The following is a 24,605-nucleotide window of genomic DNA, read 5'->3' on the forward strand; positions in this document are numbered from 1 at the left end:
GTACTCGCCGCCCTCTCGGCGGCCGGTCTAAACCTCGACCTTACTAAGTGCGAAGTCTCTGTTAAGATAGTTAAGTACGTTGGCTTTATGGTTACTGCTGGGTAGGGTATCTTATGTGATCTTGAGAAGTTAAGAGCTATTGTGGAATAGTAGGCCCCGGAGACTGTAAAAGGGGTAAGGAGTTTCCTGGGATTTGCTAACTACTACTGAGTATTTATACCGAACTTTGCTGAGATTGTCTGCCTACTTACCGAACTTACGAAGAAGACCGCTGTATTCTACTGGGGGAAGTTATAGGAGGAGGCCTTTTAGTAACTGAAGTCGATGTTTAGTAAGGCCCTGATACTATGGTAGTTCGATCCTAAAGGGAAGACTTCTGTTAAGGCCGACTGCTCTGGGTATACCCTAGGGGGCGTGCTAACCTAAGAGGATTTATTAGGGAGACGCTAGGCTGTTGCTTACTACTTGTAGAAGTTGACCCCTGCTAAGTATAATTACCCTATTTACGATAAGGAGTTACTAGCTATACTTAGCTACCTGCGTGCCTAGAGGGCTGAACTACGGAGTGTAGGCTTGTTTAAGGTCCTTATAGACTATAAGAGCTTAGAGTACTTTATAAAGAAGTAGAAGTTAACGGAACGATAAAGTAGATGGGCTGAAGAACTTGCTTAATACGAGTTCTACTTGGAATACCGACCTGGGCGAGAGGCTGTAGTTCCGGATGCGTTATCCTGCTGAGAACAGGATGCGCTAAAGGGATGGGAGGATGAGAGGGAGCTAGGTTGGGTAGTCTAAGTAATCCCGACCTCTGCCTTTAGGAGCGGCGAGGGTATGGCGAACCGGTCCCGAGTAGCCTGGACTACCTAGGACCCTCTACTGCGTATAGTCGTCTTTGAAGAACACCCCGAGCTCTAGGAGCTTTAGGACGAGACGCTAGCGTAAGACGATACCTACCTATAGGCTTTCTAAGCTATCGCTTACTGGGAGAGAGCCTTTCCCCCTTTACTAGGTCTAAAAGTATAGATTGGAGAGTACTCTATAGATACTACAAACCGACTCCTATTCCGCGACTGTATATAGGTACTAGGTAGGCGAGACCCTAGCGATGAGACGAATATACTTTGTATAAAGATAATTTAATAGTCTTACGACTCTCCTACTATAGGCTATCTTAGTTGTAACGATACTCTTAGTATTGTTAGCTGATGGTTCTTCTAGCCTGGGCTATTATAAGCTGTTAGACGTTTTATACGAAACTGTAACGTCTATAGGAGAGGGTATATATAGCGATAATTAAAGAAGGGATTCTTGAAACTACTGCCTATTCCCTAGTGATTACGGACTGACTTGTCTATGGACTTTATTACCGATCTGCTGCCGAGCGGCCCCTGAGGAGTGCGCTACTTATAGGTAATTATAGATAGACTCGGTAAGTCTGTTACCCTCGAAGAGATGGAATTTATGGAAGTAGAGGTATGCGTAGAGCGCTTCTTATAGTGCTACATAAGGTTCTATAGTATCCCCTGCTTTATCGTTAGTAATAGGGGAAGTAACTAGATAAGCCGCTTCTAGATAGCGTTTTGCTGGCTATTGGGTATTGAACGCTGCTTGAGTACCGCCTACTACCCCTAGATAGATGGCGGGACCGAAAGATTTAACTAGGAGATCTAAGCCTTCCTCTGGGCTTACGTATGCTATTTATAAGGAGATTAGGGAAAATGGCTGCCTACTACGTAGCTAGCCTTGAATAACCGGTTTAACTTGATGATTAGAGTCTCTCTATTCTTCTTAGAGTACGGATGGAACGTAGACCTTATACTAGTTAAGGAAGACGAAATACCGGCGACTGATAACCGAGAGGCTGCTGTAGAGGATTTGGTATAAAGGCTTAAGGATGCTATAGACTTCGTATAGGCTACTATAGCTACTGTATAATAGAGGTAGGAAGACTTAGCGAACTAGTGGCGAACGGCTGCCGAAAGGTTCGAGGTTGGAGACTGTGTTTGGCTCTCTATGGCTAACTACCGCTCGCTAAGACTATCTAAGAAGCTAGACTGGTTGCATTAGAAGTATACCGTGACTAAGGTGGTTTCCCTGCTGGTAGTAGAATTGGACGTCCTAGGCGGAATCTACCTAAGGTTCTATATGGATATCCTCTGCTGAGTAGCTAGCGATCCGCTGCCGGGATAGGATCGAGACGACGCCTAACTAGTACCTATACTAGACGATGCTGAGGGTGTGGAATGGGCTGTTGAGAAGATATTGGCGGCCTGTTGGCGATGAATAGGTAGGGGATGTCGTAGAGAGGCGTTGGTTAAGTGGGTGGGCTATGCGTAACCTACTTGGGAACCAGTCGACGCGGTGTAAGATATAGAAGCCCTAGACGCTTTCGAGACCCGTTGGGGGAGCATTCTTGCGTCTGACGGGGACCCTGATTTCCAGTAGAGGATACGGCGAAAGTGCGTCGAGGAGGGGGGGGTATTGTAACAGGCTGAGCCCTGAACGTAGCTAGGCTTTGCCTTGGCCGAACGTCCGGCGACCCCCTGGCGACTACCCTGGCATTCTGCCCGGCGTGACTGCTTGATAGCTTAACTATCTACGTGGCGCCCTACTTGATAGTTCTCTTCCTTTTCCTTCCTCTCCTTAGCTTTAGATAAACTTAATTGAGCTACCTATCTGTTGAACTAAACTCTAGGCCTAGCCCTTCACAGACGCTATCTTGTACTAGTATGCCTTTTGTACCTGTGTCACGGGATCGCGTGCCAGGGTGGTGTCAAGGGTATCGCGAGTCATGGCTTCGCCATGACCCCTTTTTATTGCGGCGACGCGCCGCTCGCACAGCGCGATCTCTCCTTCCTCTTCTTCGCGTTACGTCTTGTATCTAGACCTGACCCTACGGGTCATCATAATCCATCTATTGCTTTGAACCTGCTCTCTCTAGAGCCGTGACCCTCACATTTGCTGCTTTTCTCATACCAGTACGCTTTCTGGAAACCTGTCATGAACATTGTAGCTGTTATGAATATATACCTAAAAGGCGCAATGAGTATTGAGCTGCGGCAGCCAAAGTGTGCCACTTCCTAGAACGAAGTATGGAGAGAGCAGCTTCTGGCACTTAAGGGTGTTCCGGGACATGCAACCTCCCAGGACATGAAAACTCCTAGGACGAAGCACAGAGAGCAACTTCTGGCATTCAGGAGTTTGATTGATTGATTGATTGATTGATTTATTCATAGACTGACCCAGCCGCCCTAATCGGCAGCTATGCAGCGTACAACCATAAATATAGGTGTTCCCACTTCTTGCTTCCCAGGAGGCTTCCAGTTCCGACAGGAAATGTCTTGCTGCAAATAAGTCGTTCCTGTCAGAACTGTCTACCTCCTGCTCGGATGTGGTTACCCCTCTACTAACAGCCTTTTCTACTCGCTCTATGTCTATGTACTTGTCAAGCCTCTCCTGGCCCTCCTGTCCTTCTGTTTACTATTTATCACTCGTCTTCGCTATGTGTATTTGAGTACTGTGGATGGGACCGCCCGGAATTGCTTCAGGAGTCCCGTCCTCAAGATCATCTTGGCTGCTTGTACTGCCATTGACGGGTTACAGAGAATGCGCTTGATGTCCGCGCATGGTCGCTTGCCTGCCCACATCCGGTGTCGTTCGTCTATCCAGTTTCGGCATTCGAGAATGATGTGCTGCGCCGTCTGTCTCCCGCGGCCGCATTCGCACTCGTCGGTGTCGGCCTTGTTGATGTCATGGAGATACCCCTGCAGCCCGATTTCACCCGTGCGCATCTGTGTGATGGCGGAGCTGATGGCTCTGTGTGTCCCGTTGTGTATGTCTAGGGTCGACTTTCCTGGTCGCGCCCCGAGCTTGTAGAGGTCCCTGCCGTGCTGCGACTTATCCCAGGCTATTTCCCACTCGCGTTTCATCGTCCGGCGTACAATGGTTTTCGTTGTTGCTATGAGGGTCCGTAGGTGCTCCGGCTCCGGTGGTGGTGCGGCTTGGGCGCCCGCATTGGGGCTGAAGCCGGCGGCTTCCTTGGCTGCTTGGTCCGCCATCTCGTTGCCTGGCACACCGACATGTGCCGGGATCCAACGAAACTGGACATCCCATCCCCGGCTTCGAATCGCTTCGAGTGCTCGTATAGCCTCGATGAGGATGTATTGCCCCGACGGGCACTTGGGTGTTTGTAAGGCTTGGATGGCAGCTTGGTTGTCAGTGAATATGGCACATTTGCCGGGGCGGTTGGACGATTTGTGTATGTCGAGAATCATTTGTAGCGCTAATACTAGCCCCTTGAGTTCTGCTGCGTACACCGTGGAGGATGCGGATGTGCCCATGTACTCTAACTGCTTCGAGCTGATGTCGTCCACTGGTGGGTTAATTATTACCGCCGCTGCGCCGACGTGGCCGTTGATGCCGCTTCCGTCGGTGTAGATGCGGACTACCCCGGGCTCTGTGGCGTCATGCTCCTTGATTGCGTCCTCGGCGGACTCATTGATGCAGACGAATGGTGGAGTCCACCACGGCGGGACCACGTGTGGCAAGCGTCTCTCGAGTTTATCGAGCTGCACGTTGTGTTTTCGTTCCAGCATGCCTAGGAATTGGTCCAGGGGACTCTGTGCCTTGCTTTCTCGGTTGGTCCTCATGAGGAGGGCGTTGTTGTCCTCAAGCGTGGCCATGTCATCGTATAGCGGGGAAGTTCAAATGCGTAATGTTGCTTCTAGTGCTGTTTGCTCGAGTTGCTGCCTCACTGGAAGTAGATGTGCTTCTACGTCTACCGCTGCGCCCGCAGTTGTCCGGAAGGCTCCAGTGATGATTTGTCCTGCTCGTCTTTGGATTCTCTGAATAGTACTTATCATCGCGCTGCCTCGGCTTGAAGGGCCGCTCCCGGAGATGTGCCACGCAGAACAGCCGTAGAGCATCTGTGGGATGATCATCGCTCTGTACACATGACGGAGGTTTATTGCTCCAGTGCCCCACGTCGAGGATGCCAGTGCAGAGAGGGCCGAGAGGCGTTTGGTAGCTCCTGCCTCTACTTTCTCCCGGTGACAGTCCCACCGGAGCTTGGTGTCCATATGGATTCCTAGGTATCGGCATGACGGGGAGGCCTTAATGGTAGCGTGCGGTAGTCGGAGTGCGTGTGTGCTGTTCATTCCTGGGTCCCTTGTGAAATGTACAAGCTCATACTTCGCAGGCGCGAATTGGGAGCCGTGTCTCCTTGCCCATTCTTCTGCCTTCCGGTGGATGCCTTTGAGGGTCTTGCAGTTGCGCTGGGCTGTTGGGCCTATTGCTAGGACCGACACGTCATCGATGTATCCGACCGCTTCTGTTTCCTCTGTCTTGCAAGCCTCGATCAGGTCGGCGTTATAGAACAGATAGAGGATAGGCGAGATAGGTGAACCCTGTGGGATTCCTGTTTGGATGGGCGCTGATGGTGCCGTGTACTCCTGCAGTTTAAGCGTGGTGGTTCGGTCGCTGAGGAAGGACGCTACCCATCGAATGATCTTCTGACTGACTCGGCGCTTCTGGAGGCTGTGTAGTAGCCTTTCCCGAGAAACATTGTCATATGCTCCTGACACATCGAGCAGTAGTATATTTAGGCTGGTTGCAGCAATAAGATTGTCCTAGGTCGTGTGACTTCCTAGGATCTGTTTCTTAGGACAATCTGTTTTAGCCACTCTTGGCACTTGAGGATATGTCCTAGGACATGTGATATTCTGGGGTACAGGCCTTCCTGTGACAATGTTCCGTCCTTGAAATTCCTCTGCCTCTGTGGTAACTCGCTTGCTGGACAAGTTCGCTTGCGTTTGCCGTGAGAAGTTTCTGCGGTGGATGTCTGAATCCCCTCAGCAAGGCCAGCGTTCTGCGACAACTTGGCTTCAATTCGGGTGAGTGAAGCCAACGTTGTTCCGGATGGTAAACTGCGCAGGACGCGCCACAATATCAGCGGAGGCGTCATCCACCTAACGAAATAGAACCCATACAGTTTCCAACCAATCCGGGCTGCGTCGGAATAGGAGTTGAGATGCCGTTGTCAGGGTCGGCCTCGCCCCGATAACTCGGACGCATATGCAGGCGTTGGCCCGAAGGCCTGAGCAGCTGGCACCGTCAACATTGGGGTTCCAGGTGATGAACTGGATGGGCGAGATACCGTGCTTCGACGCAATACTGGCGCAAGAATCGTCCACCTCGACGAAGTAGAACCGATCACAGTTACCAACCATTCCCGGCTGGGTAGGCCGGGGAGTGGTAATGCCGTTGCTAGGGCTGGTTGAGGCTTCTTTTCAGTCGTTATCGCTGCTCATTACAAGAGCATCATCGTTCGAAGCCGGGTAGCTGCCGGAGTCGAATTGTGGAATTACACGTCTCCTGACCGCTTCTAGTAATGTAACCTCATGCGGAAAGCCCGACGGAGGGCTGAGCAGTACAGGGCCTGTTAGTAATGACATCACGAAATTCCGACCCGTCCTCAATGTGTCTGTATGCCCCTGGACGGACCGCCACGGATATAGGCATCGCGTACGACATGGTAACACCCAGCTCACCATTCCTCTAAGGCAAGGGGTCTTTTCAAGGCTCTCAAATCGCTACTCGAGCAGCAAGGAAACCATGCTCATGTTACAACCGCCATCCGCACATTCCTTCTTGTCGGTGTTTGGGCCTCACTGGTGGGCATTGCATCACATGCTTCTTACGATCCTCAGACTTCATCATGTGGCTGATGCTCGCTTTAAAATATTCTTGTATTGCTCCGTTGCAATCAATTCGTAGATCATCCACAGCAGCATTAGACTGAAGTCCCATCCTCCATCTTTCACAACCGAAAACTAGCCACTGGTCAGGGCAGAGGTTTGACGACAATACATCTATCGTCAATGTCATCCACAAATTGCGCATTTATTCCATCATCTGAGTGTACGCCGAAACTTGAGTTCGAAGCTGAACTTGCGCTGTCTGTGTATGGCGAGTGGTATTGACGTGAATCGCAACACAGTTGGTCGGGTTGTGAGTGAAAAAGAGAGATATCGTTACTCGGAAGCGGGACACAGACGCTCATGTAACCTCCCAATTGGACTGCATCGGCAGTATTGACCCTGTTGTTAACTGTCGAGGTTATATCTCCATTGCTGGATGGGCCCAATCCTGCTATAATAGTTTCGTATGGTAGTCTGCTACTCAGACTGAAACCTTCGTTAGTGTAAGATGGAATTGGCTGTGCAACCTGTGCAACCAATTCGGTGGCTGAGCTTCGGAATGCTTGGGACAGCACAGGAGCCACGGTGGGATCGTCTGGTAGGAAAATGACAATCTGATCATGTTCTGTGATATTATCGATATCAATTGAACAGGTGATAGGTGAGCCGTGGCCAGCGGAGGGAGTTTGGGTGGCTTTGCCGACAGCCCGGCCCGAGGGACCCATTCGTACAGCCACTTCACTAGCAGCTCGAGCAAAGTAGGCCGTTGCGATACAACGATATCCTTCAGGGGATGAGAACCAAGCCAGCTGAGCAAAGGGCTGCCATGGAGATGTGAATCTCACTTGTCTGTTTCTCGTCAGACCTATACTCAAAGACACGAGGGCGTACTTACAGTTGCCAATGATCAGTTTTGAGCTTCCAAACATAATTACACACGGGATGCATAGAGCAGCAAATTATTTCTGCCCGAATATTCGTCATTTCCGGTTGCATTAGATATATAGCAACTTGGCCTGTTCCGCCTATTATGCCATCCTGCGTGATATACAAAACTTGCTGGTCTCTGCCTTCTGTAGTGAGAAGGGTTCCGTCGGGTTGCCGTACTGCCACTCGGGCAGTCCTGTAGAGAAGAATGGCAGGTAGGACCATGTTAGGTTTTGCAGAAGAGTAAGTGGCTAAAAACTATTGCCAATATAGGTTTGAATAAGAGCGTTCGGGATGCCGCAAGGTTCGACGTCAAGCAGTGAGGGCATATTTATACAGTCTAGATCCATGCTTAAGAAGTACAAATGGAGATAATATTAGATTTTCCCCATGAATATTAGATCAACCCAACAACGCTCGCTTTCTTACAAACATTCCAGTAAACGGAAGTCGAGTCGTTCGGTGACTATTAGTGGATCAAGCAAATGAGGGAACAAGCTGAACTGATCGTAGTACTCAGATCTCGTCTGCATTGCAGGAACTGCGTATGAAAGACATCCCTAAGCGGGGGTAAACGATAGAGGGACTCCACCATGCTGCTTGCCAAACCTCGTCGGAAAATGGTGCATCTCGACCGACGAACCGGCAGGCATGCGGTAGCGATACAAGGGCATGACGAGATATGTTAAGAGCTATGCAAATCGCCATTTTCGCTCAGCCAAAGGGCCCGAAGCGGCGCAAGGCCGCACACCGAGCTATATTGTGTGATGTAACAGGGCGCCGTCTCTGCGCGGTCGATTCTTGGAGTTCGCCTACGGCGAAAAATGGATTAGCCTGGCTTAGGTCAATACAGCTAGTGTGCTATCCATATCCCTGATGACAGCATATATTCGTGCTTTCGGGCGGGCCCCTAATCCATGGTAAGACTGCGGCCGTAGGCAATACGCTAGGGAACTCAGTGCATCAGTCCCAGATCGTACCTTTGGATTTCAAGTCTAGAGAATCACGACTCCATGTCCAATATCCCTGTAGACACCACACTTTCATGCTTTCAGGATCAGCTGCAGTTGGTCACTCTATCTATCATAAATCTATTACATGTGGAGTTAAGGATGCCCCTGGTGAATAGGGGCAACTTCCCTCTCGCCTAATTTTTCTTGGCATCTGCTGTTAGTGAATGAGTGAGCCTACCACCAAATTACTAACAGCCGAAAACTCTTCACCTCCCCTTGCCGGAGCCCGCATCCGCGATGGCCTCACAGCCGCCGTCGGGCACCGGACTGATGTCGGCCGACCAAGCCGACCCCGAATCAGGCTCCGGGACACCTCCGGAGCCGAACCCCACCTCAAGAGCTAAGCGACGCCGCGACGCCGAGGCACAGCCGACCCGGCCCAGCCTAACGGGAAGCCAGCTTGATGCCACCACCGACGCCCCTACCTCGGCCGAGGGGCCCGCAGCCTCTACCGCATCTGCTCCGAGCGGATCTGCCACAGGGTCCGTCTTGACAGCCCTTGCAGAAGAAGCTAGACAGTACGAGGCACGGAAAGACGTCTTTCTGACCATTGCACGGTCCGTCGACAGCGTTGTCGCCAGCTTTGACGGTTCTAGAAAGCAGATCGCGAAAGAAGCCACTGCCTATGTCATTCAAACCCTCAAGAGACTGATCAATCACGAGACAAGCCCAATAGCGGCCCGGAGTTGGGCGGCTGTCGTCGCACCGATGGCGGGCAACACCACTGCGGCGACCCGGAGCGGCCAGAGCTGCCAGAGCTCTGCCCGCCCGAAGGCCACACTCCCCGCCGAGGATCAGCCGCAGGCGCAGCCGAAGGAGGACCTCCGCATCTTTGCCCGCGTCCCGGAAGAAAGCTTAGCGGCCGCTCGGAAGATCGCACCGTTCGCCGTACGACAGATCGTCTGTAAGGCCGTTGGCCTGGGGCTAGCGGACCTTCCCCACGTCTACCATATCAGCACAGGTTACTCTCTGAAGCCGCGAAACAAGCAAATACAGGAAAGACTACTTGCAAGTAAGGCAAAGCTGGCGGAATGCCTCGGCGCCCACCAGGTCGAGACGCCTATCAAGTGGTACACTTACGTTGTGCCGCGATGCCCAACAAAACTACACAGCATTGGCGGGGACGTCCTGGACCCAGCCACACTCGTTGAAGATGAGGTCTTCGCACAGACAGGACAGAAGCCTGTCCTTGCTCGACCGTCCCGCCTTGGGCCCAACCCAGTCACGAACGAAATATCTTGGCTCATATCATTCACATCAGAGGTCACGCCCTTCAGGCTCTTCAACCAAAGCGGCAGATCTCTGCCCGTCAAGAAACGAAGGACGCTCATCCGACACGACCCCGGCTGCCAGGGCTACCACTCCAACCGGTTCTGCGGACGACGACCGATCTGCAGCAACTGCGGAAGACCTTCCGATTCACACGAAACGGGACCCTGCATGGCCAGGCCCCAATGTGCCAACTGCTGCGGCCCCTTCCAAGCCAGCCACACAGACTGCCCAGCGAGGCCCTCGGCCGTAAACGGCGTCGTCTCCCTTCCCGGTCGAAAGGAGCGGGCTCGGATCCGGAAGGCCGGCCAGAAAGCATCGGACACTCTGTACAAGGCTACTCGATCCGACAGTAGCCAGGAGGCGGCAGGCGTCCCTACCTCCACCAGCCAGAACCAGCAACCCGGCGCCAAGCGCGCGCGCACGAGAACGCCCTCCGCAAGCTCGATCGTTTGCCTCGGTGACGGAAGCACTGACAGCAGCAGCATGGATGAAGACGAGGCGGACGAAGGCGAGGGCGAAGACTCCCCCGACAACACCTCCATCGACCGTCCCATGCTACCCATGCCAAGCAGGAGCCAACGGGCAGCACAGAAGCCAAACTACAACGTCGCGAATGCCTACACCCACCTCGAACTCGACTCGGAGACGTAAGCCGAGAGCGGCGACCCCACGGATGCTACGCGTTGCGCAGGGCAACGTCGGAAAGATCTCCCCGGCGCACACGGCTTTCCTGCAGCTCTGCTGGGAGGCTCAGATAGATGTGGTCCTCGTCCAGGAACCCTGGACGGGCTGGAAGGACGGAAACGTGCAACTGAACACGCACCCGGGTTTCGACTCTTTCGTCCCGGTCGACTTCTGGGACAGCGAAGGAACCAGACCAAGAGTATTGACCTACACACGCAAAGGGATAGGGATGACGGTGGAGCAGCAGAGGCCTGTCCACACGAGAGACGTACTGTGGCTGGTGGTCGACAAAACGACGACTATCGTCAACGTGTACAGACAACCCCGCGACCCCCACAGCCGCACAACAGGGATACTGCTAGAACTCAAACCCCCGGAGCGAGCTTTGATCGCGGGTGACTTCAACGCGCATCACTACTCTTGGGAGCCCGGGACGAGGAACGGGAACCGGGGAGATGACATCGCAGGCTGGGCAGACGGCCACAATCTCTCTCTTATCAGCGAAGTTGGGGTGGCAACCCAGGATTGCGGACATGTCCTGGACCTGGCTTTCTCTAATATCCCTTTTGCGCACGCGCAGGTCAGCCCACAGTTACACCCGGGAGCTGACCACGAGGCCATCGTGGCCGTCATACCACTATTCAAACGCCCAGTGTCACAGGGAGAGGGCCACCCGCAGCCACGGCCACTGTCAGTGCCCGACTCGGCGCTGCCTCGGCTGAGAGACCTGATCGAAGGGGGCTAGCTGCGATGCCCAATCTGGGGGATCAACCTACTCCGGCAGACCTGGACGGGCAGGCAAGTCACATCGTCGAGCTCTTCTCCCGAGCCATTGAGGCGGTCGGCAAGAAGAGAGGAAAACAGGGAAAAGGCGCGGCTTGGTGGACGGAGGAATGCGCAGAGGCCCACAGAACGTACCGTGCTGCCCGCAACCCACAAGCCTGGGAGACGGAGCAGAACGCAAATCCTTCTCCAATGGAAGAGCGGAAGGCATTCCTGAGCATTGTGAGGAAGGCTAAGCGAGCATACTGGGCCGGAAAGATCGATGGAGTCGCTTCAGACCGGGACCTCTATCAGGTCATGGGTTGGCGGAAGGCGAGCCCACTGACCAGAGCACCCCCATTGATTGTGGACAACCAGACGATCGAGGATACTAACGAAAAGGCCCAAGCGCTCCGGAAAGCCCTTCTCGACAGGTTTAGTGCGGAAGATGACGCACCGGGTGACCCGTTTGACGTACCCGTCGTCCCAAGGCGAGCGATTACTTGGCAGGACAATGTTAGCGGAGAAGAAGTGAAGACGGCCACCTTAACAAAGACAACGACCCCTGGTGTGGACGGGATCACCACGCGCCTCCTCCAGGCCTGCTGGGGCGTCATCTCGGAGCCGGTCAGGCAGCTATTCCAGTCCTGTATGCGGGCCGGCCACTTTCCTCTGCCTTTCCGCAGAGCTGAGGTGGTCATGATCCAGAAGGCCGGCAGGGATGCCTCCAAGCCCGGGTCCTGGCGTCCGATCGCGCTCCTCTCGTGCCTGGGCAAGGGACTCGAGAGACTGATAGCCAGAAGGATGGCGTCCCTGGCGATTGTCGAGCGCATCGTCAGTCCGCAACAGATCGGAGCCCTACAGGGCAGGTCAGCCGTCGATCTGACGACCTGCCTCGCCCACGATATCGAAACGGCCCTCCTAAAAGGGCTCACGGCGACACTTCTGACTATGGACGTAAAAGGGGCGTTCGACTCCGTCCTTCGGAACCGGCTCGTCATTAGACTGCGTCAGCAGGGATGGCCACACGGCTTGGTTAGACTCATCTTCAGCTTCTGCTGCATCCGCATCGCCAGAGTCCGACTGGAAGAAAGCACAACGGAATACTTTCCTCTGTCATGCGGGCTGCCGCAGGGGTCGCCTCTGTCTCCCATCGTCTTTCTGCTCTACATCGCGGAAATACTTGAAGACGACCCGGACGCGCGATTCGGGTACGCGGACGACATCGCCACTCTGGCCATAAGCCCCTCCCTGGAGAGCAACGTCGCAATACTCAACCGAAGCGCAGCCGGCATTCTCAGATGGGGTTCGGAGAACAAGGTCTCCTTTGACCCGAGCAAGTGCGAGGTCATCCACTTTACTAGGAAGCACGGCCAGCCAGCGGAGCTGCCAGAGGTCAGGGCGGGGGATTTGGTGGTCAAGGCCTCGACAAAACCTGTACGCTGGCTGGGTGTCTGGTTCGACAAGAGACTGTCCTTCCGGCACCACGTCGACACAAGAGTAGCTGCGGCAAAGAAGGCAGCTCAACACCTGAGGCAGCTTACAAACACAAAGAGAGGACTGCCAGCGGCCGCCGTGCGAAAAGCCGTCGTCTCCTGCGTACTGCCGATCGCGCTCTTTGGCGCCGAAACATGGTACGCAGGTATCACGAAGCCGGCTTCGAGACGCCAAGCGGAGACAGACACGAATCCGCCTCTCCAAGGAAGACCCGTCAACACAGGCCAGAAGGGGCTCGTGCAGAAGATCGACAGCGTCATTACAGCGGCGGCAAGGGCCGTTCTGCCTGTCTGGAGGACAACGCCAACCAGCAGCCTCCTCCGAGACGCCGGCTTACCGTCAGCCAAAGTCGCTCTAGAGGGCGTCCGCTTACGGGCCGCAGTCCGACTGCAGAGGATCGATCGCCGACACCCGCTAGTCGCGCGGCTCTCCCAGCAGGGACAGCAACAGACGAGACTACAACGGACGGCTGAACTTCTGCCAAGATGCGGAAGACCAGCGTTCCTCCAATCACAGTACCTGCCAAGCTCACAGGATCAGATAGTAGTTCAATGCAAAGAAGAGGCTGCGAAAGATTTCGAGCGCTGGCTAAAGACAGTACCGGAAAGCCATATGATCGTCTTCTCGGACGGCTCCAGGGCGACGAACGGAGCCGTGGGGTACGGCTTCGTCATCTACCGAGACTCCAAACGCATAGCGCAAGGGTGCGGCCGACTCGGACTGGCAGAAGTGTTCGACGCCGAGGTCGAAGGAGCGCGAGCCGGCCTCAGAAGGGCTCTGCTCACCAATCGCGGTCATCCAATCCACATATGTATCGACAACACCAGCGTTATACAAGGTATCCGCGGCAAGGCGCCGGACTCGTCACAAGAGGCGTTCCTCGAAATCCAAGAAGCAGCCAGGATTTTTGATGTACGGACGCACTGGTCTCCGGGACACCAGGGCATCGAAGGAAACGAGGCCGCGGACCGGCTGGCCAAAGAAGGAACGACACTGCCGGCGCGGATGGGTCAAATGGCAACACTAGCGGGTATCAAGCGGCTTGCAAGGGAAAAACTACAGGGCCACCACAGGAGATGGTGGTATAAAGAGCGAAGGCCGCGGTACGCGGACTTGGGGCTTGAGGCAGCTCTATCCAGCCCTCCTGAACTGGCCTTGCCGCGGGCTACGCTACATCACCTGCTGGCGGCACGATCGGGTCACGGGGACTTCGAGCAATATCACCGACGTTTCAACCACGACGACGCTCTAATGATGTGCTCTTGTGGAGAGGCAAAAGACGTGGACCACCTGGTCTACTGTCGACTAACGCTGGCGAGGAGGCAACGGTGGCCGACCCTCCACTCTCGCAGTATGCCCGAGCCCATAGGCCCTATGGGATCTCTCGAGGCCTACTTCAAGAGATTAATCACCGACCCACGAGGCTTCGAGGCCTTTCTCCGCGTGACGGACTTCTTCCAGAAGATCTGTCTGCGGTAGCAGCATCCACACCTACGTAGATGTGAGTGCGGACTACAAAGAACCTCCCGATTCCAAGGGACGATTTGGGAAAGAATGAAACTGGGGCACCAGCGGGAACCGGGGACAGACAGAACGCGTAGTGGCCACAAGGCATGATTTGGAGGACGATGTAAAGAGACGACGTACTGTAGAGTAGGTAGCCTTGGCTCACGGCCCTCCACGCCATATACCCTTCGGGAGGTCTGCGGTAAGGGCTCTAGCCCGGCCGCCACGGCGTTAAATACAACAACAACAACAACAACAACTGGTGAATAGGGGTGGATGGTGTGGGGCACGCAAGTTGAGAACCACTGGTCATGCGATCTCGTTCACTCTCTCCGAGTTGGAGCCCTCCAGATTGGAGACTAGTGGTCTGTGCCAACAGCACAAAAACACCCTCATTGGTTCAATCTGAGCCCCAGCTAGAAACATGTATTGCCTGGCTGGATCCATATTCCACCTCAGCACGAATCCGTGATCAACGTCTCTGTAAACAGCATGCATTCATGCTTGCAGGCTTTGGTATCCATCCCCACACCGACCCTAACCCAGGACATATCTCGGTGACGTCCGTTCTCAAGCTATGGAAGACGGCAAACGAGGCGAACCGAGCGGAACGAGCAAGATCAGTCTTTCAGTGGGTCGCGGTCTCGCAGAAACCCACATTTCTCAGGGTGGCTCGCGCCGCAGCCTGGTAATCGATGGCAACCTCCAATGCTTGCGTTGGGGAGGGCGAAGAAGGAGCATGAAACATGATCTCAATAGGCGCAACCGGGCGACTCGAGGCGAAATGTAAATGGGGCCACACTGAGGTGTGCATCAGTGATGGCTAATGGCATCGGGGGTCGAATTGCACGTAACTGGCAATGTCAACAACAGTAAAAGCAGAACGCTTCTCTTGGGACACGAACCTTGGTAACAGGGGTACAATTGGCGTTTCGTGCCGGAGCCGTTGCATTTGGTACACACGTATGTTCCGACAACTCCTTTGCCGCCACATTCCGTGCACGTGGCCATTGTCGTTGTAAGCGGGGTAGGGACAAGGATTGTTGATAACTGTGTTGGATGCAGAGTACCTGGTATGAAAGACATGAGTTACGCGCCGGTATTTATGCACGAGAGGACATGCGGATCCAATGTCCTAACCAATCACTGAATGCCATCCGAAACCTCCTCTCTGATTCACCATCCTCTTGCTTCTTCCTGGTTCCATCACCTCAAATCTCGTTTAGCAATATTCGAATTATGGGCGAAAATTCTCAGAAAACTCAATGTCAGACTTGCTTCGCGGTCTTTGACAAACACCAAACCTTGCGCGACCATGTAGACGCTTATCAGGTCTGTGGAATGATATTTCGTGTGACAAAGTGCTAATCGTCGTTTCAGCGCGAGGCTCATGCCTTGATGGCAAGGCTACGAGAGGTGCAAGCCCATTTGCCTCCCCTTGATGAGCAAAACCAGGCATGTCATGGCAGCCTCAATGAGGACGATCGGGACTTCGACGATAATGACGACGAAGACACCGACCGGGATGACTTCGCCGACCTTGATGGACTCATTTGTCCGTATCCGACTTGCGATCGAAAGGAAGCATTCAAAACAAAGCAGGCTCAAATCCGACACTATGAAACACGTAAAGAAGACTCTTGGCTTGGATAGCAAACGTACTGACGTGACGTTTAGATGTTCCATGTTACGAAATCTGCGTCTTTTGCCGAGATTCGTTCGTCCAAGTGCGCAAATATATAGCACATATCTGCAAGGCAAAAGCCACGTCGTACGATCAATGGAGGGACCAGTACAGGAAAGAGCGCTGCACCCAGCTGCACCGGCAGGCAGCTGAAAAGCTAGACGAGATGTTGGACCTTGACAGTAAGGCTCCCAGAAAGGAAGATTCTCGTAAACGTGCACGAGACGCAGAGGAAAAGTGCGCGGACCAAGTACACACGTACAAGAGACTACGCACTGCTTACAGCGTCAGCGACGGGCATGGTGAGCTGCGCTCAAATCCCCGATGCCATCAAATTCTGATTTGAAAATAGAATATCCTGAACAGAGTAGTCTGTTCGCATCTATGCACCCAACACCTCCACCAACCATTTCGAGCCAACTTGAAAACTGTCTGGTTTCTAGCACACACATCTGTGGTGCCGAACCTCCACCTGGTACAGACTGTTCGTTGTTGGAAGGGCCATTCGGCTTGCTCCCCGGACGAATCCAAGCTCCAATCTTTCACAGCGCTACAATTCCTCCTTGGTATGGATTAGAGCAACAACTTCAACTAGGATCATTCGAGAACGGATTGCAGTCCTCTCACGCCTTTTTGCCGTCGTCGGGTGATAGTTACGAAAGTGCATCATGAACAAAGGTGCTGTGGGTGTCAAGGTCCTTGTCAGTGTAGTGGACCACTTGAGTAATCAGTTCCGATCGACAATTGGCGTGCAAGATCAGCCCTCTTCAGCATATGTTACATTAATCCGGACTGTTCGACTTTCCATGCTCGTTACGTGGTGTTCGAGAGATCGTGGCAACTGCATTGGTCTCCACAGCTTGGCTGCATCCTCTTTCCCGAATGCAAACGTGATGGCCGTGCCGGCAGTGATCTGAAACGCAGTCCTCGCATCAATCACAGCGCTGTACATCTCGTCAGCAAAATATGGTACGGGCGTAAGCCAAACCTACAAGCCACCCTTCTCAAATGTTGTCTCAACCGGCGTACTGCCGCTGGATTGCAGGCGTGCGCGGGTGACCTGCAGCAGAGAGTTTGCTGCTTCAATAGGTTCAAGCCAGTGACGATGCGAACCAGCCCAGTATGTAAATTTGGAGCCTGGGCTCCATATCATGACCATGATGATTTCCACCTCATGTCCTGGGTCGCTGTTGAATACGTAATCGAAGGGGGAGGGCCCCAAAGACCTGTAAAGTCCTAGACTTGATGTTTCGAGGAGGGATTCGAGAAGAGGTCGAATAATCTGGGTTATTTAGCATTGGCAGGACACATAGTGACCGTAACAACTTACAGGGTGACGAAGGACGTTGGTTTCAGCGAACTGAAGGCCAGGGGCTGATGCGAAGGGCGTCGCATTATCTTCCATTTGTTTGACATGTTCACCAAGAGACAGGTCCTCAGAGACAAAGTATCCCCGCTCGATGATCGAGCTCCGTAAAGTAGGTATTGACTGCATGGTAGAGGTCGAAGCCATGCCGTTCGAGATGATGAAAGGAGAGGATACAGTGAACCGGTTGCAGGTTGTGTCAAGGCAGTCTGGCGCCCAACGTCGGCTTAGGCTGTGTCGTGGAAATAAGTTATTCCGACTTGACAGGTTATCTCGTCGGCGTTCCTTAGCGCCGATCTAGTAACGAGCCCAAGAACGAAGGATAGAGTCACTAATCCATGCTAGAGACACGAAATAAGGACCCACTTTGTCATGTTTGTTGCAATGCTACATATCACAGTTTCGTGATAGTAGATTTACGGAAGCATTATTTCATGATTTGGCTAATATTGCTCTGTGATCCACCAGCATGCATACATGATAGGCATCAATTTTTGACAAGTGCCCACTAAGGCTTGCATCAAAATACATCAGTGCAATATGGGATCTCTGCGGCAAACAAATTGATCACGGCCTCACGAATATAAAACTTGATCTCCTACTATTGAAGAATCAGCAATGCAACCACGGCTCATGTCAGTACTTGTCTGAATGTGAGAAATCTGTCGAAGTTCCCTGCTCAAACTCCTGCACTGTGTGATGGCGGAGCTGATCGCTCTGTGTGTCCGTTGTGTATATCTAGTGTCGACTTTCCTAGTCGTACCCTAAGCTTGTAGAGGTCCCTGCCGTGCTTAGACTTATCCCAGGACGTCTCCCACTCGTATTTCATTGCCCAGCGGATGATGGTTTTCGTGGTTGCCGTGAGTGTCCGTACATGCTCCGGCTCCGGCGGTGGTGCGGCGTGTGCGTCCGCGTTAGGGTTGAAGCCGGCGGCTTCTTTGGCTGCTTGATCCGCCATTTCGTTACCTGGCACACCCACATGCGCCGGGATCCAGCGGAATTGGACCTCCCATCCGAGGCTACGGACCTCTTCGAGCATTCGGGTGTTGATTTGCAGCAGTATGATTCTCCGAATACCTCGTTCATAGGATCAGGAGGGGGGGAAAAGTCTAGAAAGCATGACCAAAAGTAGCTCACGGTTGCATCACGATATTATGGTTAGAGTACCTTACGGTTGTCCCAGTAGATTCGATAGCTCGAGCATTAGAGAGATGCAAGTTGTATTTCCCACCAACTATCGTACACTGTAATTACAGGCCTTCACTGTATAGCATACATAATACGTCTTTTGATGAATATCCCCCCGTTTCCCCCTCCCCAATGCTTCTAAGTCGGTCCCCACACGGATTCCTTTAAGCCCGTCACACTGAATGGGAGTTGGCAATCCTCAACACAAACTCGTACACGCCAAGAGTTATTATAGCAGACGGAATTGAGCGTACGAGATGTGGTGTGAGACCCCCGTACAATCCTCGCCAACCCTCCTGCTTCCATACCAAATTGAAACACTGACCTAGACCGGTATATGTTGGCCTCCCATTCTCTGTCGGCGCCTGACGCAGGCGCGTTCGTATTACCTACACAACGAGTTACTTTCTGGGAAACAACGGTGGTTCGGGCTTCTGTACCTCATGGGGATATGTGACCAGAACTGCGGCAAACTTGGCACAGCCAGCAGCGCCACTGGTACTGACCCATCTCCCGAGTTCTTCCCAGCCTGGATGCGGATTGCGCCTTGGCCGGTGACTTAAAAACGGAGCCTGGAAAAGCACCTTGAGTTTTTCGTAGAGAACGAGATGTAGAACCGTCTCTACCGTGCCCAAGTAGCTCGCGCTTAATCCGCGGTACAATCCGGGAATTCCCTCTTTCCGCAGCACCTTTTGCACACAGTCCAAGCTTCCCGTGTACTGACGCACCGTTGTGCCGCGAATGGCACGTGATCTGTCGAGTTGAAGCCTGGTCTTCACAAGCCAGACCGGATTTGTCGCTGTTGCGGTTGCGATGCTGGCGGCGACAGCGGCGTGCGCATGGACAATAGGGTCGTCCTCCTTGTAGTTCAGGTACCTAGCTGCGAGGAGCTTGGTGTTTCCATACACATAGAACTTGATGGCAGTTGCAGGAACCACACCGGCCAGGCTGGGCCCAATGCCGCGAAACAATCCACGCCATCCCTCGTTGTTCTTTATCGAGCGCAGGATGTCAAACGTTTCGAAAACATGGCCCAGGGGAGTTATGTACAGGCGAGAACGAGGGGCTTGGCTGGCAACAGTTGATCGCGATGAAGGTAGGTAAAGGTCGGACTGAAGTCGAGTTCGGAGGACATCGAGCGGAGAAGTAAGAAGGGAGGTCGCGGCGCCACCGCTCCTAGAGAGAGTCAGTTTTATTAGAAGGCAGTGGGTGGAAGATTATCTCACGCGCCAGCTACTAAGTGTACCAATGGTTGTGTTCGTCGCGTTTGTGTTGTGTTGACCTCAAGTGAGGGTTGCGATGTGGCTATCATTATGGCGGTGATCGGGAAACCACTGGGAAACATTTATGAGAAAGAGATTTGAGTGACACCCCCGAGTACGAAATGTGTCGGCTCGGTGTTATATATTTCCGCTAAACTACACCTTCCCATCACCCTGTGATGACCAACCAATGAAAATAAAGACAGGAACAGTGACCACCAAGGACCGCCACCCTCATTAAAAAAAACCCCGGTTTGGGCCAAAAAAAGAGTGGCAACGGCCCCATCCACCTACAACCTCACCCCTAGTCCATCACATCTAGACATCAAGTCTGCCCTGTGCCGGTGCAAGTTGTGCATGTTACTTTGCCAGTGGCCCCACAGCCGTAGCAGGTGTACGGCTCAGAAGCAGTGGAACCCGTGCCATAACAGCCCGTGCACGACACCTTTCCAGACCCGTTGCACTCAGTACATGTAGCCATGGTGTTGTTGATCGCTGGAGCTAGACCGCATATGATTAGCGACGACGTAACTACGAGACTTCGGCGGCGCACCTTGAGTAGATTGTTGTTTTGAATGGGTTGATAGGAATGTATTGATGGATATTGACGGATATTGACGGAGGCTGGTGAGCTTAAGAGTGATGAAGAGCACAAGAGTTCTCTGAGAGGTTTTCTCCCTTATATATCTTTTAAGGAACGGCAACGCTGTTGTGAGGCGTTCAGCAGCCAGATGTACAAGTTAAATCGCCATAGAAGTATACCGGTTCTCAATTTGCTGTATTCCTCGGCTGCCGAAGCACAGCTAGACGAGGACATTCGACAGTTGTGGTGCAATTTGCCAGCACCAGGTGCAACTTACTAGCACCAGGTGCATCTTCTGCCTAAATTATCATTGTTCCTTGTGCACGGCGCAATGCATTTCATGCAAGTGCAGGGGTAACTGCGCCTGTATCCCCCTGTACCAGTCCAATATTTGCACCTGTTGCACCGGTGCACTTCAATCCGGCACCTGTGCACATATTGCTGCACCAGGTGCATTCAGCTCCTGCATCAGGGTTTGTCATCGCTTCCCTGCCAGTGCTCGCTTCGAGGCTTTGGCACAGCCCCACAAGCACCAAGCTCGTTGGCTGTGCTTGACTGTGCGGGGTCTCCAACAGCAAGGTCCATCAAGGATCAAACAACACGCCTGCTTTACTAGCTTCTCAACTTCATTGTCCCACACTGAACCATGGCAGAATCTATCTTCGGATGCACGGTATGTCTTGCGAAGTTCGATTCTCGTGAGAAACTTCGCGAACACGCATGGGCTTTTCAAGTAAGAGCCGCGTCACTTGAACCACAATCCTTGGCCTAACGCATGAAACAGACAGAGATAGCGACATCGATTGCGAGGCTACAAGCAGTTTCTGCGCACCAGCAACCAGAGCCTGTACACACTTCAGGCGAGACTCCCAACCAGATTAGTGAAGGCATCATTGAATGCACCGTTTGCTGGGAAACCTTCACGACTCAAGAGGAAGTGCGGGAACATATTTGGACCTTTCAGGTAAAGCTCAGCACTACAGCGTGTGACTCGGGAATCTGACAGGCTTTACAGACACGCTTCACAGCCTTGTTTTCCCGACTTCACGCCCTCGTCGTCCATCAGCAGCTCGAATATAAGAACAGCGAACCACAAGACTCTAGTAATGACCTCGAGGATATCTCTGATGAATCCGATGGAGGTCAGCATCCGTCGATAGAGATGCCAAGCGGTTGCCCGCACGACAACTGCGCTAGCTCGAGAACGGTTTTCAAAAGAAGACAGGAACTCACGCGGCACTTTGGAAGGCGTATTGCCCCCATGCTCCCTTTCCGAATCCCTTACTGACGATAGCAAGACTACGTTTGTAACGAATTCTGTCCGTTTTGCTCAACCACCTTCACTCAAGCGAGTAGGTTTTGGACACACAAATGTGGAAAAACTGGATCGACTAGCCAAAAAAAATTCGTGAAGAAACGTGGTATGGAATTGCGGCGGATGGCAAGAAAAGAGTTATTCGCAGCAAAACGGAAGAGACAAGCATTACCCGCGACAGGCCCTAGACTTTACGCCCCACAGAACACCGAGTCAGCAATCGCTCAAACACCTGTGAGAGAAGTTCATGGAGATCTCGCTCGGGTTCAACCTGCCCCGGTCAATGAGCCTATGCATCAGGCAACAGCATTTCGAGACAGCGTGTCTGTGCAATCAAGTTCAGCAAGTCCGCTCACAATAATGATCGGACCCGATCAGAACATTGTATCTCTCGGCGTCGTCAACCTGCCGCCGCCTCATTCGCAGCATCACCAAACTCCCATTTGGTTTGATGGCAGGTGCAGCTCGGATCGACCTGGGCAGCAACATGTTATATCGACTCCGCTATGGCCCATGAGTGACATGACCACGAGCAACCGGACGTCACTGTTCGGCGTAGAAGCAACGTCGCTCGTGGGATTCTCTGACTCCGCAGAAGTGTTCCGACAGCTGGATCCAGCAGCGTACTTGTAGTTACGAGAACAAACACTTCGAATCATGCTACGTATCAAATATCATCACGAACCCCGTGTACCAGTATCATCATTCGTTGGGCTTTCCAATCCATATGCGTTTGTAAAACCGGTTTTGATTTGGAATGCGTGCCTATAATGCAGGATTGCGCTTGGGTTCATTAGCAATCTGGGTGGCTGTGAAGTGGAATCAAAGACCTACATGCCGCCCTTCTCCATTTGAACTTCGATTGGCTTGCAGCCGTTCTTCCTCAAGGAGGCCAACGGAATCTCGAGCAATCCGTTTGCAGCCAACACACCCTTCAACGGCTTCTTGTGTGAGCTGTCGTAGAACACCACCTGTGAGCCAGCACCCCACATGTGGACCACGATGCGGTCACCGTGAGTCGGACCGAGCGAAAACGCAAATATGTGTCCTGGATCGCTACCAAAGGAGCGACAGACTTGTGGGTTGGGGTGGATAAGGTATGGCCGTAGAATTGATTGAATACGCTGCTCCAGGTTAGAATGATAAAGGCCCTTTGTTTCCGGCACCTACGTCGTCTCCAAGAATGCAGCCGCTGAAAAATTTGAAGCTGTCAGGGCTGCTAGAGAGTCCCTGCTGGTCTAAGGCGTCCACGATCCCTCCAACTACCGCATCTTCCTGGTAGAAAAGGCCGTGTTCCCTGAAGAACTCGAGGGATACAGAGGCCGTCACTGATCCTGAGACCTCTTTTGCCCCGAATATTTCATCTTCGGTGGCTGTCGACGTTTCGTCCATTAGTTGGGGTATTCGGAGCATGGCAAGGGAATTCGTAGTTGGCAGGCTGGGCAGAAACAATGATGCACTGGCTTGTGACGTGGAAATCTTTAGGCACGGGTTAGGCGTCATGTCGGTGCTTCGGAAAAGCTATAGTCCGCTACACCGCTTACTAGAATTGATATTGCGAATGAGATCTTTCACCGATGCAATATGTGCCTCGTAAGCTGGACTTGCCACAGGGTATGTGTCATTTGATGTCCTCCGAAATGCAATTCCGACGCCACCTTCTCAAATGGATTCTGATTTCGCTTTCACGGCCTAAATCATACCTCTTCTCTGCCCGACAACCTTGACCTGTGCAGCCCAAAGATCCCAAACTTGTGTACCATCATCGTCACATCTCTCATAGTAAGGCTTACTCCCTCCGTTTGCTCATCCCTGAGGAAGACTGACATCATCTCCGGTTTCATAGCTCAAGTTCACACATATTCTCAAGCATGGTCGAATGCCCCGCTTGCAAGGGAGAGGGAATGATTGCCGGGTTCATTTGCGGCAGGTGCAAAGGCAAAGGCGAGGTTTAACGGTCGTGCATGGACAAAATACGTGCCGAGGTCCATCGCACCAACCTCGAATACAAGCACCAGGTCGATGAGACCATGACGCAGACAACTCTTGCGACGGATTTTGGCCGATAAAGTAACCTCTCTATCATCAACGGGCTCATGTGAGCGAGCAGCCCTCGGGGGTGTGAGGGGGAGGTGCATGGCTTCGCGCTAAGGGCATGACGGCGGAGGTGCAATATTATCAGCACCTAGGTGCAGTTAGCACGGGTGCAAATTTTAGGGCACCAGTGCTTCCCACCGACTATTGTGGACCCGCCAAGGACCCAATCACGTTGCAGTGGACCCTATACTTGATCGCGACTTTTCGTTGGTCTACACAGTCCCAGAGGGCGGTAACTCGGACTGCTCAGACTTGAGAAAAATGGTTCTTGCATCCTGTAAAGAGAGAGAAATCAGAATGCAGTGAATTTTGAATGTTGGTTGGCCTGGCTCAGTGCGGGGCAACTCTATCAGCCGTCTCAGTTGCAACGGGCAAGCCATTCCACGTATAAATACTTTGAGCTGTTTCCTTCATCAATCAGAACCTTGAATAAATCAAATATGCCCGGCCCATGTCAGTGCTGGTGTAATTGTCAAAAATCTGTCGACGTTCCGTGTTCTAACTTCTGCAAGTGGTGTTGTCAACATTGCCAGAAATAATCACAGAATACTCTTTCTACACCATGCATCATCCAAGTCCTCCGACTTCTCACCATGTCTCCATTATGGACATCTTCTTTCCTGGCTTCACCGGCGCCACCGCAGCGCTCCATCAGCTTCTTGAAGGAAACCTAGACAGCTATGCCGGCTTGTTGTGCATATGCGGATTACTGATGTTTTGTAGCAAGTTTCTGTACAAGTCCATTGGAGGA

At 52.7% G+C, this 24,605-nt stretch overlaps 10 protein-coding genes across 10 annotated transcripts; 2 read left to right on the forward strand and 8 right to left on the reverse strand.

The window, feature by feature from the left end:
* Positions 1-4,232: 4,232 nt before the first annotated feature.
* Positions 4,233-4,457, reverse strand: BDP55DRAFT_516421 (uncharacterized protein; the record flags this gene model as incomplete). Its single annotated transcript, XM_060567743.1, has 1 exon — positions 4,233-4,457. A coding segment is annotated over one exon (225 nt), but the record flags the coding sequence as incomplete, so codon positions are not given.
* A 1,139-nt stretch (positions 4,458-5,596) lies between these two features.
* On the reverse strand, positions 5,597-6,175 carry BDP55DRAFT_682316 (uncharacterized protein). The gene has a single exon (XM_060576263.1). The coding sequence runs from the start codon at positions 5,960-5,962 to the stop codon at positions 5,645-5,647; it is 318 nt and encodes a 105-aa protein (XP_060423275.1). The 5' UTR covers positions 5,963-6,175; the 3' UTR covers positions 5,597-5,644.
* On the reverse strand, positions 6,057-6,278 carry BDP55DRAFT_516281 (uncharacterized protein; the record flags this gene model as incomplete). Its single annotated transcript, XM_060567742.1, has 1 exon — positions 6,057-6,278. A coding segment is annotated over one exon (222 nt), but the record flags the coding sequence as incomplete, so codon positions are not given.
* A 358-nt stretch (positions 6,279-6,636) lies between these two features.
* BDP55DRAFT_682318 (uncharacterized protein) lies at positions 6,637-7,895 on the reverse strand. The gene is made up of 2 exons (XM_060576264.1): positions 7,594-7,895; positions 6,637-7,547 (listed from the first exon to the last, which is right to left on the reverse strand). Exons 1-2 carry the CDS (start codon positions 7,848-7,850, stop codon positions 6,842-6,844), a joined length of 963 nt encoding a protein of 320 aa, XP_060423277.1. The 5' UTR covers positions 7,851-7,895; the 3' UTR covers positions 6,637-6,841.
* A 7,283-nt stretch (positions 7,896-15,178) lies between these two features.
* BDP55DRAFT_637745 (uncharacterized protein) lies at positions 15,179-16,389 on the forward strand (the record flags this gene model as incomplete). The annotated part of the gene is made up of 5 exons (XM_060573021.1): positions 15,179-15,209; positions 15,276-15,322; positions 15,425-15,691; positions 15,740-15,986; positions 16,037-16,389. The coding sequence occupies 5 exons, from the start codon at positions 15,179-15,181 to the stop codon at positions 16,387-16,389; spliced, it is 945 nt and encodes a 314-aa protein (XP_060423278.1).
* A 411-nt stretch (positions 16,390-16,800) lies between these two features.
* On the reverse strand, positions 16,801-17,448 carry BDP55DRAFT_564961 (uncharacterized protein; the record flags this gene model as incomplete). Its single annotated transcript, XM_060570381.1, has 3 exons — positions 16,801-16,987; positions 17,036-17,325; positions 17,374-17,448. 3 exons carry the CDS (start codon positions 17,446-17,448, stop codon positions 16,801-16,803), a joined length of 552 nt encoding a protein of 183 aa, XP_060423279.1.
* A 727-nt stretch (positions 17,449-18,175) lies between these two features.
* Positions 18,176-18,418, reverse strand: BDP55DRAFT_506436 (uncharacterized protein; the record flags this gene model as incomplete). Its single annotated transcript, XM_060567670.1, has 1 exon — positions 18,176-18,418. A coding segment is annotated over one exon (243 nt), but the record flags the coding sequence as incomplete, so codon positions are not given.
* On the reverse strand, positions 18,412-19,980 carry BDP55DRAFT_682348 (mitochondrial substrate carrier). The gene is made up of 3 exons (XM_060576265.1): positions 19,824-19,980; positions 19,038-19,773; positions 18,412-18,986 (listed from the first exon to the last, which is right to left on the reverse strand). The coding sequence occupies exons 1-3, from the start codon at positions 19,940-19,942 to the stop codon at positions 18,771-18,773; spliced, it is 1,071 nt and encodes a 356-aa protein (XP_060423281.1). The 5' UTR covers positions 19,943-19,980; the 3' UTR covers positions 18,412-18,770.
* Positions 19,981-20,993: 1,013 nt separating this feature from the next.
* Positions 20,994-22,641, forward strand: BDP55DRAFT_393926 (uncharacterized protein). The gene is made up of 4 exons (XM_060567233.1): positions 20,994-21,115; positions 21,227-21,406; positions 21,458-21,692; positions 21,741-22,641. Exons 1-4 carry the CDS (start codon positions 21,089-21,091, stop codon positions 22,388-22,390), a joined length of 1,092 nt encoding a protein of 363 aa, XP_060423282.1. The 5' UTR covers positions 20,994-21,088; the 3' UTR covers positions 22,391-22,641.
* Positions 22,413-23,341, reverse strand: BDP55DRAFT_394028 (uncharacterized protein). The gene is made up of 4 exons (XM_060567234.1): positions 23,302-23,341; positions 22,928-23,236; positions 22,592-22,881; positions 22,413-22,540 (listed from the first exon to the last, which is right to left on the reverse strand). Exons 2-4 carry the CDS (start codon positions 23,168-23,170, stop codon positions 22,435-22,437), a joined length of 639 nt encoding a protein of 212 aa, XP_060423283.1. The 5' UTR covers positions 23,171-23,236; positions 23,302-23,341; the 3' UTR covers positions 22,413-22,434.
* Positions 23,342-24,605: the final 1,264 nt, after the last annotated feature.

This window comes from Colletotrichum godetiae (assembly GCF_030913485.1).
Source record: "Colletotrichum godetiae strain CBS 193.32 chromosome Unknown BDP55scaffold_72, whole genome shotgun sequence".
NCBI lineage: Eukaryota > Fungi > Ascomycota > Sordariomycetes > Glomerellales > Glomerellaceae > Colletotrichum > Colletotrichum godetiae.